The 17,997-nt window shown below is 38.3% G+C and overlaps 1 protein-coding gene across 3 annotated transcripts in view; it reads left to right on the top strand.

Annotated features, from left to right (window-relative positions):
• Nucleotides 1-17,997, top strand: part of LOC135195626 (protein singed-like) — a 400,445-nt gene that overhangs the window by 312,213 nt on the left and 70,235 nt on the right. For all 3 annotated transcript variants that reach the window (XM_064221971.1, XM_064221969.1, XM_064221970.1), the window contains 4 exons: nt 14,246-14,399; nt 16,441-16,541; nt 16,824-17,030; nt 17,189-17,443. In XM_064221971.1, coding sequence (XP_064078041.1) covers nt 14,246-14,399; nt 16,441-16,541; nt 16,824-17,030; nt 17,189-17,443 — 717 coding nt within the window. The remainder of the gene's footprint in view (nt 1-14,245; nt 14,400-16,440; nt 16,542-16,823; nt 17,031-17,188; nt 17,444-17,997) is intronic.

The following is a 17,997-nucleotide window of genomic DNA, read 5'->3' as shown; positions in this document are numbered from 1 at the left end:
ACAGCTTGGTAGCTTTATGGAGAAGTGAGATTGTTTTCTTTGCGATGGCATATTCCAGGACTGTCGAAGTATGAGAACATTGCATTGATCTGGGAATCCATCAACATTAAAAATTTGGGGGCGTTTCGTTTATAAGATTGTTAACTACGTGCTGGTTTCATTCTTTTATATATCGTGTTTTCTTAGTTTAATAAAAAAAAACGCAATCCTTTTTTAAGACTCTCTCTCTCTCTCTCTCTCTCTCTCTCTCTCTCTCTCTCTCTCTCTCTCTCTCTCTGTGGAATTTTCATGTTCATGATAATGGAATATTCTCTCTCTCTCTCTCTCTCTCTCTCTCTCTCTCTCTCTCTCTCTCTCTCTCTCTCATATACACACAGCTGGGCTGTAATTTCCTATCACAGAACCCCTGACTGTGTTTTTTTAAATGGCGCCTTTCATATTGTACTGTATTGATTATCTCTCATTAAATTTCACTAAACGCATTTCATTCCTTTATGTTACTCATTACACATCATTGTGTAAGAGAAGACGTCATCTTTAATGAAGTGGCGTCAAATTCCTTGTTATTTTATCTTGAGAGAGAAATATTTAACGAAAAATCTTAAGATGGTTAAGGTGTGAGAAACCTGTCCTCGTGGGTTGATCATATGACGTCTAATTTAGGTTTGTTATTATTATAAAAATAAATTGTTAATACTTTCGTCGTCATGTATGTCTTGCAGTATCAGATCTCGTTACCTGTGCTGTAGATGATCACGAGGTGGAATTATTACTGATTTTTTTTTTTATCAGTGATCTTGCTGTGTAAAAGTTGCTTCAGTTTCTTGATAGTTCTCTGTCGATGGTGGGAAAAGTTTCAGTTTTGGGAATACATTTGTCAGTCACTGAGTAAGTTACAGCGTCTGCATTTTGGTTGTGCGGGCAACAGGTGGTTTAAGAAGTAACAGCAGGAGTGAGCATGTGTTATATATACCTGTTGGAGGAACAACGCAGGTCAAGAATGGCCTTCATGTTCCCATACAGGAACAAAAGCATTTATTATAATCCCTTGCTTTGTTCAAGGGTGTGGTTACCTTGGCCTTGCTGAGGTTTGTCGCCTGTTCAAGTACTTGCATGATGGAGAGATAGAGTAAGGGATGAGGTGGAAAGGCCAATTTGGGGGCGAAATTATCCTCCCTGTGGCGACCAAACCTCTTCCCCCCCCCCCCCCCCCCCCCCCCCCCCCCCCCCCACCCCCCCCCCCCCCCACACACACACACACACACACACACACACACACACACACACACACAACACACACCCCTTCCCCACCCAGCAAAACAACCATTGGAGTGTACCGCAGGTAGCATGCCTTGGTTGCCCTGCCCCCGTTGCATGTTTTGTATGGAGCGACAGGTTTGAAGAGGTTGGTTAGCAAGTGGCGCCGGTTGTCTTGTGTTTTTTGAGGTTTTTGCTTCCAACGTACTTCGTTAAGGTCTCAGATGACACGGGATGTTTGAGGTTTTGTGCGGGGTTGGATGTTAATTTTATTAAATGTCTGGTATATAGCATATATAATATATATTATATATATATAGATATAGATATAAGATATATATATTATATATATATATATATCTCATTCGAGCTACAATTGTGACGGTACTTACTTTCTCGTACACAGCTCTAAGGTAACGTGTGCCGTGGAGGCTGTACTTTAGGGCAATTAGCAAAAAGGGTTATCGTTTTGGATGAGAAATGAAGATTGATATTTTCTTAACATAGGTTTATTCTTCGCTGGGATACTTATAAAGTTTTTCCACCTTTTGAGTTACTGGGCTTTTGGACTGATAAAACTTAATTGGCACTTGTTGCAATTACGAGTCTATAGGCACGAGGGAAATTTACTGAGTATTGATTGTCACTTTCACTGTCTTTGATTGCTTCGCACACCACACTTTTGCACCTGTTCTTCTTCTGGGGATTCTTCTGTCTTTCTCTGTTTCACGCCATGCCACTGCAGCTCTCCCCTCAGGCTCCCGGTTGTTTCTCTCTCTTGGCTTCTCTGTTCCCCTTTTTTCTCTGCTCCCTTTTCCTCCCTGCTCTCTCTCTGTCTCGCCTTTTTGTTCAGTTGAAATCTCCTTAGCCCCGCCTTTGGATTTTTGGATTCTGACTGGGTGTGGCATTTTCTGAAAGACCTTTTGTGTCTTAGTGGCTGCTAACTTCATACGAGACCGCCTTCCTGTCAGGTCTTCTACAGTAATTCGTAGGCTTTGAATTTGTATACGCCTCCTTCTTCATGTCCTGGCTTCTTAGGGGCGTATCCCTTGGTAACCTCATAGGTCATTCGTTGATACCCCTTTTGGGCTGTCTTATGACCAACACTCATGGCTTTTGATTCGTCGATACTAGAGGCCTATATTTGGGAGGGGTGGAGCTTAGATTTTCACATGATCCACCTTTGAAACAAGGAAGCCTTGAATTTCCCTTGGTTATATTAAACAGAAGGCTCTTGAAAAGGTCCCCACCTTACATTAATTCTCCGACGCTTGAAGTGTCACAAATGTCGGGCGTGCCAGAGAATCACTTAATCATCGGAGATGAGGAGGCGTAATGGGTTGGATTTCCAATTTCTCGTAAGATGCCTGGGAGATGCATGACCAGCCATGCCTGTGGCTAACGCCTAATCGTTTTGGGTCGAGTCCGAGAAAACGATACCTTCGTAAAATTGATTATTTTCATTCTCTTATCCCTCTTTCTTTTCTTATTATCCGTTTCGTGCCTTTTTCTTAAGTATTATTAAGTTATTGCCTTTGGAATAACAACACTGTGCCACACTATTACAGTCTCGGCCCGCTACCTCGCTGACTCCGACAGCGTTATCTAAGCTGAAGCAAATATTATACCTACAAGAGGACTCCTAACTTATGCTTCTTGGAAATCATATTGAAACTTTAACTTAAAAACATCAAAAGTGAATGTAAACATGAGCAAATCCTTGATTAAGTAACATTAAGGGCAACAGTCAAAATTGAATGTAAACATGAATAAATTCTTGAGTAAGTAACATTCAGAGAAACATTAAAACTGAATATGAATATGAACAAGTACTTGATTAAGTAATTAAAGGAATCATCAAAGTGAATTCAAATATGAGTAAATCACATTAAGAAACGTGAAACTGAATGCAAACAAAACTAAATCACCAAAAAACAAGAAAAACTGAAAGTTTAACATACATAAGCCCTTAAGTCACATAAGTTACATAAATGCATGGTAGAAGCAAAAAACAATAGTTAACTATCCAGTTTACAGTACATGATTGGTTCAGTCCTCAGTCCTATTCTATCTAGGTGGATATCGTCTTTCTTTTATGGAAAATAAATTTCGTTCTTTGTTGACGACACTTGATGGCTTCTTGTTCGCTGCGACCTGCTGCTTGGAGACAAGTCCTGGGAGAAAATATCCTTGTGTATTTGTATGCAATAACAAGTGTGTCCTTGACTTCCTACTGAGAGTGTGTATTGTGTTTATGCAAAATTTCATTGGACATTCTTACTGTAATTTCTGAGTAACCTTGTACATTAAACAATATAACCTTCACTGCTTGATACTAAACAAAATTGGCAACTCGGTTAAAGGAACCGGTTAGTGGTTAATACTTGTAGGTTTCTTCTACTGTGACAACAATTAGTTAGCTTTCACCAATCAATATCTTGTTAGTAAGTTTTCAACAACTACTATCTTGTTAATGAGTCTTCATCAATTAACTTCTTGTTAGTGAGTCTTCATCGATTAATATCTTAATAGTAAGTTTTTTCATCAATCAACATCTAATGGATTTGAACAAAGTAAGTGTATTAATTACCCCTTCAAAATCTTGATCATTTCTAAAACGAATTCTCTTATCTTAAAAATCTCTTAATGTCTATCTTAACCCTTCTTATTTATTCTTTTACTTCTAAGAATGTTCTTATGGAACGATTAAACTTAATATACGTCTTGAAATTCTTATACTGCGCATTGAATCGTTTCTTACATACCCAAATAATTCCCTTCAAGTCAAAATAAATTTGAAGTTAAGTGCACTTAACCAAAAAAAAATTGCTACAAACCGACTAATTAAAGTAAGAATTGTAACATAAAAGTTTATTTTCCTAAGTCGACCGATGAAGGTAAACTTAGCAATAACGAAATCAAATAAATACATGGGAATAATTGGATGAATTAATGGGTTTGTTCTTCTGTTTCACTGAAAAGTGACTCTTCTATTTCTTAGGTTATATCTAATTCCTTCTTCTGGAATGTCTTCTGACGTCTCTGTCATTTCGGATTCTTCAACTTCTTTGGTTCTCTTGACCTTGTCCTTGTTTATCCAAAATTCTTCTTCTTCTAATGATTCAGTCATATGTGGAAGGCATTTGGCTATTCATTTTCTTAACCTTTATCTTAGTTTCTTGTACGTCTACGACCTTGTATGGTCCTGTGAAATTTGTGGGGCTAACTTATACAATACCACTTCTTACTTCCTTCTTATATAGACTTCATCTTTCCCTTTCTTGTAGTCTACAGGCCTTAATCCTTCTTGGTGCTTCTCTATCATGTTCTGCTGGGCTTCTTCTAAATTCTTGCTGCAATTGCTTGTGGATTACTTTAAAGTTTCCGATTCTTATCTTCATGATATCTTCAGAGTAATTAGGCTGTATTGGCTGATTCAGCCATGCATAAGGTAATCTGTTGGTTCATATCCCATCAAAGCTTTATGGTAGTTGCACGAATACTCGTATGATGCCTTGCATTTAATGACAATTGGACTAAAGGTAAATTGACGTCCCAGTCAGGATCCTGTCCTACTGTGTGACGCAATACGTCTAAAACCTTCCTGTTATTCCTTTCTACCAAGCCATTGCTAGCTGGGTGATACGGCTGTATCGCTACCTTTTCTACCTTAAAGGCGTTACAAATTTCTTGAACTAACGAGTTGTTGAACTCGGTCCCATTATCAGAAATAATGAGCTGTGGGGCAGAATATCTGCAAAATATCTTATCAAAGAGAGCGATTGCACATTCCTTGGCACTTTTACTAGTTAGTGGTACCAACTCTGTATATCTCGTGAGCGCGTCGATACATACTAGTATATTCTTATTCCCTTTACTCGTGGTATGGAGATTAGTGATAAGATCAATAGATACTCTTTCGAAAGGAGTCTGTGGGATAGGATATTTCCCTAGTGGTACTTCCTTGTCTGTTCTTCCTTTGTAGCTGTTGCATGTATTGCAGCTCTTCACATAATTACTGACATCCTTGTGAATTCCCTTCCAATGGAAAGTTCTTTGGATTAATCTAATTGTCTCATCCCTTCCTGGGTGAGCTCTCATGTCATCGTCGTGCATTAGCTCAATGACCTTGTCTCTTAGACTCTTAGGTACTAATCTTTTGTGCAGTACACCTAGAAATTGACCAAATGGGTCATATTCGTGACACATCCAAATTAATACGCCATCTATGTCCGTTAGTGCATCTGTGGGACATCCAACCTTCCTACCTAGTTCGGTTAATTCTTGTTGGCTGTGTTTTCTTTCGTTTCTAACGTATTTAAACAGTTCCCTTATATCTTCATCTCTTTCTTGTTCTTTTATGAAATTTTGCCGGGAAAGCTCCTCTGTATAATGCATGGTGAATACATTTACGTCATTGCACATTGTTTCATTCTTTTCTTCTTCTTGACTTATATTTATACTATCACCTTGTGACATATATCTTGATAATGCATCTGCTACCTTATTCGTCTTCCCAGGGACATATTTCACCTCTATATCATAATCTTGGGCTGTCATGAACCAACGGGCTCTTCGTCCAGAAAAATTAGGGTTCTTTAGCATTTCTACTGCGGCTGAATGATCCGTGAACACGGTTATCTTGTAACCAAAAATGATATATCTGAAATGCTTTAAAGCGTCTATTATAGCTAGAGACTCGAGGTCTGTTACTGAGTAGTTCACTTCTGAGGGCTTTAATTTCCTACTGTAATAAGCTATCGCATTATACTTATTATCTTGTTTTTGCATTAAACATGCTCCTATACCAATGTGGCTTGCGTCCGTGGCTAAAAAGAATTCTTTGCCAAAGTCTGGGAAGCTAAGTACTGGGGGGTGTGTTAATCTTTCTTTCAATTCATCGAATGCTTCTTGCTGCTTGTCTGTCCATACAAATGATACGTGTTCCTTTAAAAGTTCAGTTAGTGGTGCGGATATGACTGCAAAGTTCCCTATGAACTTGCGGTAAAAACCTGCTAAACCTAAGAATGACTTTACGTCCTTCTTGCACTGAGGTGTTGGATATTCCTTAATCGACTTAATCTTTAATTCGTTTACTTCTACGCCCTTTTCACTTAGTGTATGACCAAGGTAGTCTATTTTCCTTTTAAGGAAGTTACATTTCTTTAGTTTAAGCTTCAGGTTGGCTTTTCTTAATCTCTTTAGGACTTCTCTGACTAAGTCTATGTGTTCCTCTATGGTATCTGTTGCGATTACCAAATCATCTATGTAACAGTGTACGTCCTTGCCTAGTAAATCGCCCAAAATTTTATCCATTAATCTTACAAAAGTTACCGGGCTTGACTTTAGACCAAAAGGCATTCTTACATACTGGTATCTGCCGTTACTAGTGGAAAAAGCAGTCAAAGGTTTACTTTCTTCGTCTAGAGGGATTTGCAAGAATCCCTGCAATAAATCTATAGTGGTGAAGTATCTCTTGGACCCTATAGTGGCGATAAGATCTCGCATTGACGGCATTGGATAAGGATCATTTTCAGTAATTTGGTTCAATTTTCTGAAATCCACAACTATTCTGTAAGTTTTGTCCCCTTTTAGGAACTAGCAAAAGTGGAAAGGACCATGGGGATTTAGATGGTTCTATTATTCCTTGCCTATTCATTCTTTGTACTTCTCTTTCAATGATCTCCTTCTGGGAATGTGCTACTCTATAGGCTGGTATGTAGATTGGCTTTGTGTTCGATGGAATGTCTATCTTGTGCGTTATTTCGCGTGTATTTCCCAAGGTGTCGCCGTCTAGAGCGACTATATCCTGATATTCGCACAATAAGTCTATGAATTCTTCTCTAACATGGTTTTCCTTAATGTCCTTTAAATGAGATCCTATTTTAGCTCTTCTCAGTTTTATGTCCTGAGCATAATTTTCATTTCCTTTACTGATCGCGGCTACTGTTTCCCTTTCTACAACTCGGATAGGTATGGAGTATACTTCTGCTAGGCCTATCTCTGTACCTGGTGTTAATTTAACCTTTCCTCCTCTGTTATTCGTAATCTGTAATGCTATTTTGCTCTGTCTGACTTCATGTAAACTAGAAGAATAATGTATTCCATTTACTTGCGACTTTTCAGTAAGCGTGAGAATTTCCTTCCCTTCAAAAATTGGATTTACCGTACATTCTACCCAAGTACTTTCTTTTCCTGGTTTTAAGTCTTCTTAATTCCCTTTCTAACTTTAAATAAGTGCATTGATTTTGATTCTAAGAGGTTAATGATCTGTTGTGAACTCGTGATGCATTCTGGATATCTTCCCTCCGTCTTATCCTTCTTTAAAATACCTTTCAGTGTGGGGTTCTGTTGAGTCTGGGTTCTTTTAATTGACTTGCATATTGGTATTCTAGAAATCTCACGACCGTTTTTAATCACTAGTTGTTCTCTAGGGGCATCAATGCTATCCCGTGTCTAGCCATAGTTGGATAACCTATCAGCAAATGAGCAAAAGCTAATTGTATATCTCTGGCTACCAGAACATTTTCTCTTAGAGCAATTCTTCCTAGCCTAAATGGAAAATCTAACTGTCCAATTACGTGGATATCATTACCCTGGACGTCTGTGATTCTACAATCTACCGCTGTGTTCAATCTTAAGTGAGAAAAATACAACCGATATACCTTTTCTGACATTATATTCTTAGGACTACCTGTATCAAAGAATGTAACAATAGGTTTCTCTAGACCGACATGTGCGGGAAATAAGGGTCTATAATTATATTCATTCCCTACATCAACTTTGCTAACCTGTGTAGCTTGACTTAGCCTTGACATTCCGGACATTCTCTCTGTTATAGAGGAAGATTCATTGTACCAGTAAGCAGAAAATTTCCCATTGCGTCGTCTGACATTGGCTGAACTGATTGATAACCTATGCTTGCTGTTTGATTAGCATATCTATTTGGGGCGGAATCTCTATTTCCTCTAACTGGGGGAGATTGACTATTGTTTCTACTTCTGACTCTCGACTGAGATCTACCTCTAGGAGTTGAAACAAATTTATTTCTGCATTCTCGAGCACTGTGTCCTGTTCTCTTATGGAAGGGACAGAAGGCCATCCCTCGGCAGTCACTGGCATAATGTCCTTTCTTCTGACAGTTATAACACGTGACTGTCGAAAATCCTCCTTGAGAAGATTTACCTGGCATCTTATTCTGATTTCTAGATGGTGTCCTAGATCTATTTGGACCTCTTTCTTTTGTCCTAAAGCGACTAAAGGTCTGTATATAGGATTCCCTTCAGGTCTTCTACCTAGGATTTTTGTTTCCTCCTCTTCAATCTCTGCTACATCATCGGATGTCTCCCACTTACGAGTCATCCTTGCAATAACTTCCGTAGGCAGGCTTCCAATCATTATTGCTAGTCTAAATATTTTTTTAACATGACTCATTAGCATTTTTTGCTTGCCTCCTTCTACCTCTATCCAACCTGTGGATTCCATGAAGTTACCCCATTCATTCATATTGTTATACAACTGAGAGCTAAACTCCTTGGATAACGTCTTTCGTCTAACTTAAATTGACGCACTATCCTTGCCAAGCTAGTAAACTGGATCTCTTTCACCAACTGTGGAATAAACCTTCCTAAAATACCGTTTCAGTTCTTCCCAATTCTTAAGATCTCGGTAAGTCTCGGAGTGGACGTAGCGTTCTAAGTCTCCTCCGGCTTCCAAATCAAGATAACTCTTGGCTTCAATAAGCTTTTCTCTATCTGTCCCCGTTATGCTATCTAGGCGTGTCTCCACTTGCTCTATCCAGTTCTCTAAGTTACAAGCTAACTGACCGTTCTTTCTTCCGCAAAATTTAGCTATGGGACTGATTATCAACATGTCCCTTATGTGTTTCCCATTACTGCTTGCGTTCGAATTCGCGGACTGTGTACCTTCCGGCATGGTTAATTTCCTTGTTTGACTTCTCGTGAGCACAGCGTTCTTACGTTCTGATAAGGAGTCGGTCTCCCTTTGACCATCGACTCGTTAATGGAAATTTTCTTAAGTACTGAGTATCATTAAAAGTATCAAAGTTATGACAGTATTAACCCGAAAGAAAATGATAATAACAATAAAGTATTTTTACTAAAGTATTCGATCACCAAAAAAATAAAAGAATTTTCCCCAGAAATATTCTCAAAGTCTTACGTTATCGGTAAGCGATTCTTAAACAACACAAAACCCTCTTAATAGTTCTGGTAAAACGATACTGAACTGACCGTAAAGTGTACGCTAACGAGAGACCTCCCGTGATTTACCCTTGTTATCCTAAACAAACAAAATAAAAACAACGTAAACATTCATTCGACGTAACGAATAAAAGTAAAAGCAAATACTAAAACAAAAAAACAAAACAAAAGTACAAGAAATCGCAAAACAACCAAAATCACAAAAAATAACATAAAATGACACAATCAAAATTAGAAATTAAAATTTAAAGTTATTGGTTAGTAAATACAAATGTTCGGGAAAAGGTCTTAGTAGCTGATTAGTTATTAGTAAAACTAAAGAATATCGTAGTTTCGTTGCCAAAAAAAAGGTTTCAGAGGGAAAATCTTTTAATCTTGAAATACCAGAAATTGTCTAACTGAAATGTTAATCGCGTAATTTACTTTTAACAGAGTTTAATGTTATGTAAGTGTGAGGATATTATTTTGGACTTAACTTCTTTCGTCGTCTTCGACTCCCGGGTTTACGTCTGACCGCTTGCGTTCGCCTACCAGCGCGTTGAATGATGTGTTGGTTCCCCCTCTCTCTCTCTCTCTTCTTCTCTTCGAAAAAAGGGGACCTCTCTCTCTCTCTTCTTCCTCTCGATATTTTTCTTCATGCTTTCGACATCTTGTTCTTCTAGTGGAACGACTGTTCTTGTTCTCAGAGTGGAGTTTTACTTTCGCAAAGTGTGGTGGCTTTTTTTGGAGCGCTTTTATGTTACAACTCGGTAAACTGTCTTTGTATTTGGGGAAGCACTGGTAACTGTCTTTGGGGAGAACTTTCTTTTTCGAGTGGCGTGAATGGATTGAAATCTCTTATGCCGACACTAAACTTTTGATTCTGTTTCGCGTCCGCTGTCTTTAACTGTCATTCGTGTATTCGTATCACGTCGCTAATCACCATTTCTTTGCTGTCTCTTTTGTCTCTTCCTATCCTTACCGCTGGACATCAATTAATCTTGTCACTATATCAATCTGTATCTCATCGTATCCCGTCGCTCTGCCACCAATATATCTGTGACGGTACTTACTTTCTCGTACACAGCTCTAAGGTAACGTGTGCCGTGGAGGCTGTACTTTGGGGAATTAGCAAAAAGGGTTATCGTTTTGGATGAGAAATGAAGATTGATATTTTCTTAACATAGGTTTATTCTTCGCTGGGATACTTATAAAGTTTTTCCACCTTTTGAGTTACTGGGCTTTTGGACTGATAAAACTTAATTGGCACTTGTTGCAATTACGAGTCTATAGGCACGAGGGAAATTTACTGAGTATTGATTGTCACTTTCACTGTCTTTGATTGCTTCGCACACCACACTTTTGCACCTGTTCTTCTTCTGGGGATTCTTCTGTCTTTCTCTGTTTCACGGCCATGCCACTGCAGCTCTCCCCTCAGGCTCCCCGGTTGTTCTCTCTCTTGGCTTCTCTGTTCCCCTTTTTTCTCTGCTCCCTTTTCTCCCTGCTCTCTCTCTGTCTCGCCTTTTTGTTCAGTTGAAATCTCCTTAGCCCCGCCTTTGGATTTTTGGATTCTGACTGGGTGTGGCATTTTCTGAAAGACCTTTTGTGTCTTAGTGGCTGCTAACTTCATACGAGACCGCCTTCCTGTCAGGTCTTCTACAGTAATTCGTAGGCTTTGAATTTGTATACGCCTCCTTCTTCATGTCCTGGCTTCTTAGGGGCGTATCCCTTGGTAACCTCATAGGTCATTCGTTGATACCCCTTTTGGGCTGTCTTATGACCAACACTCATGGCTTTTGATTCGTCGATACTAGAGGCCTATATTTGGAAAGGGTGGAGCTTAGATTTTCACATGATCCACCTTTGAAACAAGGAAGCCTTGAATTTCCCTTGGTTATATTAAACAGAAGGCTCTTGAAAAGGTCCACCTTACATTAATTCTCCGACGCTTGAAGTGTCACAAATGTCGGGCGTGCCAGAGAATCACTTAATCATCGGAGATGAGGCGTAATGGGTTGGATTCCAATTTCTCGAAGATGCCTGGGAGATGCAGACCAGATGCCTGTGGGCTAACGCCTAATCGTTTTGGGTCGAGTCCGAGAAAACGATACCTTCGTAAAATTGATTATTTTCATTCTCTTATCCCTCTTTCTTTTCTTATTATCCGTTTCGTGCCTTTTTCTTAAGTATTATTAAGTTATTGCCTTTGGAATAACAACACTGTGCCACACTATTACACAATTGTCCTTTAATATCTAATCCGCTCTACTTCGGAATTGATATATTTTCATTTATTTAAACCGAAGGGGAATTTTTAGTGAAATTATTATCAACTAAAAATTCCCTTCGGTTTACATATATGAAAATATATCAATTCCGAGGTAGAGCGAATTAGATATTAAAGGACATTTGTAGCTCGAATGATTTATATGAATCACGGTGATGGGATAATTATTCATATATATATATATATATATATATATATATATATATAAATATATATATATAATATATGTATAGTATATATATATATATATATATATATATATATATATGTATATATATATATGTGTGTATGTATATATATATATATATATATATATATATATATATATATATATATATATATATATATATATATATGCATATCCAATGTAGCACGAAGGAACACATGCTCGAGAATATCCTAGAATCCAGGGTAGAAATTTCGGCAAGTAAAACTGGGGGACCTGGAACAAGTACTTTCGTAGTTTATTCTACATTTTCGGGTTCATACTGAGTGAACTTGGAAATGTAGAATAAACTTCGGAAGTACTTGTTCGAAGTCCCAGTTTTCACTCACATTCTTCCGTGGATTTAAGGATATACATGCATAGTCTATATATATATGTGTGTATAGTGTCTGTATACAAGTATGTTTGGTTGTATGTCATCTTCAATAGCTCCAGTTCCGTGCGATGCAAAGGACTTCTGTTATTTTATATCAGTCTCCTCTGTCTCGTGCTTTCACTTCCACAAATCTCTATTCATCCAAATAGATCTGAATCTTGCTACTCCTCTGGAGCCCAGCAAAGGATATTACATATTTGTATTTGTGCATTTTATTGCCATTATATTCGGAACTTTCGTATCGCTAAAACATAAGTCATGTGGAGTTGTTCTAGACTTGAGAATACTCACTTCATTCCTCTCTAGATGTAACTTCCATAATTTCTGCTATTATACATTTTCTTTATCTGTCCTGCCATCGGATTCCTGATATTGTCTTTGAAGTTGTGTTCTTCAATCGAAAACATCTTTTAGCTTGAGTTTCACGGTCATCCTGTTCATTGTTTTCTCTATTTTAGTCTCACAAAATTCTGTCGCATGAGAACTCCAGTTTGGTCTTGTTCCTGAACATTTGATGACTCAGCTGCATTCGTTTTTACTTCATGTAACGTTATCTCATTCCTTTTTGTGTAATCTATCGTCATTGATTTTTTGCTTAGACTGATCTTCATTACCATCTCGGTAAATATATGATGCGTTTTATTAAGGAAGTTGTAAAAAATCTCCTGGTTTTTGCCGATTAAAACGGAATCATCTGCTTGTTTTGAGTCTGCGAAATTGCTGTCGTTACTCCAGTTTAAACCTCTCCCATCTGCAACCAAGTTTTTTCTTCTGTTACAAAATCCACGAGGAAGGAAAGCAGTAAATTTCCTTGATATTACTCCATCAACATCAGTTTTGCATCTTTTGTTCATGGCTGGTTGCAGTAAGTCTTACGTATATAACGGGACTACCGCTGTGGCGTAAGACCTTTCATGATAATGGTCGTTGATTCTAAATACCTTCACACACACACACACACACACACACACACACACACACACACACACACACACACACACAATATATATATGTATGTGTGTGTGTGTTTGTTCCTTTATCATCCCGGAATTCAATACTAGTTGGAAATTGGTACCGAGAGGGTGTGCCCCCCATTATTGACGGCTGGAATGTCATGGAAGGACAGATTATTACAGATTATTTTTAATTGTAACGTCAATTAGGCTAAAATGTTGCAACTGGAAGCCATCATTCCCCATTGAAAACATTTAGAGCTCAGTACCGATTAATCAATTTGTTTGAACAAGCAGGTGCACAATCATTTTAGCAATGGTGTTGTCACTGCCATCCATTGCAAGCAATCATGCAAGCTTTTTTAGAGACGTTGCAATGCTTTATATGTTGTTCGAAGAATTCCCGTCGTAATTTTGAGATGCACCAAGGCACTAATAATGCATCGGGAAAGTCGTGTTTTTCAAGATCTTCATTTAGTTGTGAAAACAGATGTCAGATTTATTCAAGTAACTTTACGATATAAGATATATACGTAGCGTATCGACTAATGACCGTTTAATTTTTTTATTTTATTTTTTATTTTTTTTAGTCCAGGTTGCAGTAATTTGACTAAATCCGAAGCGATGTTTTCTTGTATACCTTCTACCTTAACATTCTTTATTTTCTTGTATACCTTCTATCCTAACATTCTTTTTTTTTTGTGTACCTTCTATCCTAACATTCTTTTTTTTTCTTGTGTACCTTCTATCCTAACATTCTTTTTTTTCTTGTGTACCTTCTATCCTAACATTCTTTTTTTTTTTTTTTCTTGTATACCTTCTATCCTAACATTCTTTTTTTTTCTTGTGTACCTTCTATCCTAACATTCTTTATTAGGTGAATTGCACCCAGCATCATAAGAATGTTTACTGTATGTACTGATTAGTTTTACGTTCTCCTTTCAGATGTCTCGTCTGAACGCCGTGAACGGCTTCAACGGCTGTGGCGAGATGAACGGGACCGGGGCAGCCGGTTCTGGCTGCTGGACCATCGGTCTGATCAACGCCAAGGCTAAGTACCTCACAGCCGAGACCTTCGGATTCAAGATAAACGCCAATGGTAAGGACGCATGACGCCCTCAGAGAGAGAGAGAGAGAGAGAGAGAGAGAGAGAGAGAGAGAGAGAGAGAGAGAGAGATTTCCGTCTAAAGAATCCCAGTTGTGTATACATATGTATATTTACGCATTATACATATGTATATTTACGCATTAAGCTACAAATACCTCAGAATTAATATATTTTCATATATGTTAACTGTGTGGTGAAAGGCGCTTCACTTTACGTCCTGATTTCTGGGTTCCTAGGTTCGCTCCCGGGAGCCGACGAAATTATTATCAACTAAAAATTCCCCTTCAGTTAACATAAATTTGTAGCTTAATGCGTATATATGAATCACGATGTTGTGATCAGACTCATATGTATATATGTATTTATAATAACAGGAGTTATCTGAAGACGCATGTTGGAAAATATGCGAAAGGTCCTGTTATTAAAATTATAAATATACATGTGTGTATAAACATGTGTAAGCTGCTGTTATTATAATGACAAATATACACATGTATCCACAACTGTGAATCTTTTGACCATTGCATAAAAAGTACGACGTTGTGCTCTCGTTGTGACAGAGAGAGGTATATTTATTTTCAGGAAGATAATGACAACATTCATATCATTTATAATGTATTTATACGAGACAGTTGACTTCAGTCAAGTAGTGTGACGTAGGACCTTTTTATCTGCTGTATTTTACAGCCTGGGAATTATAATTTGTTGTTCAATTTATTTCATATAAGAAAATTTCAGTCATGTTAGGATTCTTAAGCTCCGTTATCTAATGGAGTCTACTCCGAGAGTCTAGACTTGAGAGTCTGCGATACTTAGGCCCTGTTAAATGGATGCATATTTGGGGAGAGAGCCAGTCTTGGGGGCAAGGCCAGAATTATAATGTGCTCTTGTGCCTTTTTTTTTTTCTTTTTTTGCGTTAGATTAAGTTTGTTTTGCATTTACAAAAATACAGATTATCTGTAACCGTTGAATGTGCTCATACGCGCAATTTGTATATCACTAATAAGTATACTGGTTATATATAGAAATTTGTTTCTTTCATTATATGTTCCGAAAAACTTTTCTGTAAATTCCTTATTCGTGTCAACGTGAAAATATTTTTACACTGCGAATTATGTGCATGGCTATTCAGGCTTTGAGCGTATTCCCCCGTTGGTAAATCCACAAGTCATGAACATGACAAGTACAAGATCAGAGTGTTCTTTTTATTCTTGGTCTCCCAGTGGTGTTAACGAACGCCGTTGGACTCTTATTAAGAAATGTGATCCCTTAATTACGGTTGTTACTGGAGAACTACTCGCGAGGTCAGACTTCATTATAGAATGGCATGGAGGCAGTTTGTCACTGGTTGGGCTTTCAAAGGTCGGGCTCATTTTTACCTTTCAGAAAGTTCGCTTTTCCTTTCAGGGTAATCTTTTTCAAAGCAGCTTTCGGATGTTGTCATTATAGGACTTTTGATCTGGTGATGCCCCAAAGGAAATTGTAAAAAATAAACATTAAAAAATGTGAAGAAATATGATTTATGGGGACTGTTTCCTGCGATCTAAAATACCTCGGTCTCAAAAAAGGAATTTATGTATATTAGTTTTGAGAATATTATTGTGGGCATGAGCTGAAAGGCACAGTTTGTCTTCTAAACCATTTTTTCTATAACTGTTCGACCCTGCTTCATGCACTAAGATATCTTGTACGTTACTTTGAAATACGTTACTGCTTGCCAATTACATTAAAGTACATCATTGTTAGGGCACATTTGCCATTTCAAGCAAGTCTAGCATATTTCCTATTAACCTTAGTCTAACGAGGTTTTTATGAGAAATCCTATATTTGGAGCGTGTGAAAATAGAATGTTTATTTCGGAGAATTGGACGTTTCCAAAATAACAGCATGGGACAGTGAGTGGGTACAGGGGCCTCCCTCCGTGAGATGAACAGTGCGACTTGAAACTTTCAGTAGAAATATTTTTCGTTTTATGATGTTCATTAAATCAAAGTAGTGCATTACTTCATATATTTTTTCAATGCTGTTGCAGGCGTGTCTCTCAAAAAGAAACAGATGTGGACTCTAGAACCCGCTGAGAAAGATCTCATCACCTTCAAGTCCCACTTAAACAAATACATATCCGTCGATCAGGTAAGACTACGAAAATGAGTCAGTTGTGGAAAAATGTTAGTATATCTTTAAAAGAAACCTTTGTTGATCAAGTTATTTCTTGTTCAGTTCTCAAGTTATGTCATTTCCAATTCTTACATATCAATTCATTTCAAGTATATGTGTCGTTTTGTGATATTGTAAGGAAAACAAATGTTGAAAGATGGCACGCAAGAACATTTATGTGCGTTCAACCTCTCGTTGTGTTCACGTATTTACATATTTTTTCTCTCTCTCTCCTTTGCCTCACGTTCATTTCAACAGTACGGCAACGTCACCTGCGAGAATGAGGATCGAGAAGTCTCGTGCATGTTCGAAGTGTCCGTGACGGACGACGAACACGGTCGATGGGCCTTGAGGAACGTATCCAGAGGGTACTTCCTCGGTGCTGCCGGCGACAAACTCATCTGCAGTGCCAAGGTGCCCACGGATGCTGAACTCTGGACCATTCATCTGGCCGCTCGCCCACAGGTATATCATTCTTCAGTTTCTAGTTTGTCTGCATGAGAATCTGTGTAAATTTCATCTAGGAATAAAAGAGACAGCTTTGATAAATGCTACTAATGTATCGTGGTGAGATGTCCATTATCATTTACTTCGTCATTTAACGCTGCATCTCACTCTCTTAGGTGAACCTGAGGTCACTGGGTCGCAAGCGATACGCCCATCTCAACGAGGAAGGTACTGAGATCGAGGTTGACGCCAATGTCCCCTGGGGTGAGGACACCCTTTTCACGCTCGAATTCCGTGACCACAAGTACGCCATCCACACGAGCAACAACAAATACTTGAGCCTCGATGGCAAGCTCGTCGACGCCTGCGGCAGAGGGTGCATGTTCTCCCTCGAGTACCACCATGGCTCCCTCGCCCTTAGGGATCACGAAGTAAGTACTACAGGGAACTGTGACACTGTCTCTGAACATTAAAATCCTCTTAGGGGGTTTAGTGCCGTCAGCGCACCTCACGCGGTGCTCTGTAGGCATTAATTAAAATTTTTGCAGCGTACCTTCGGCCCCTAACTGCAATCTTCTCTCATTCCTGTTAGTGTACCTCCGTTTATAATCTCTTCTTCTACCTACAATTGAGTCATAGTGTAACTGCGAGGTTTTCCTCCTGTTACACCTTAAAAATCCCCGTACTGTCAATTTCTGTTTCTTTGCTGAGTAACCTCATAGGTCCCAGCGCTTGGCCTGTGACTTTAATGCTACATCCTGTTCTATTCTGAACGTAAAAATAACATCTTGGTACGTTTCTGTTTCTCGGAATCAAATGAAAGAGCGTAGCAAATAGATTTTCTGCTAGCTCTGAAAGGAGAAATTTTACTATCTTGACAAGATAGTATAATTTATAGTTTGTGGCAGATAATGTATTCTGCTTTAGGAAAGCTTATACGTTTAGCTTATGCGTTTAGTTTTGTTTCTTAAACATTTAAGTTAAA

This window comes from Macrobrachium nipponense, chromosome 16 (genome assembly GCF_015104395.2).
Source record: "Macrobrachium nipponense isolate FS-2020 chromosome 16, ASM1510439v2, whole genome shotgun sequence".
NCBI classification, from domain to species: domain Eukaryota; kingdom Metazoa; phylum Arthropoda; class Malacostraca; order Decapoda; family Palaemonidae; genus Macrobrachium; species Macrobrachium nipponense.
This window is presented reverse-complemented; position numbering and strand designations above follow the sequence as displayed.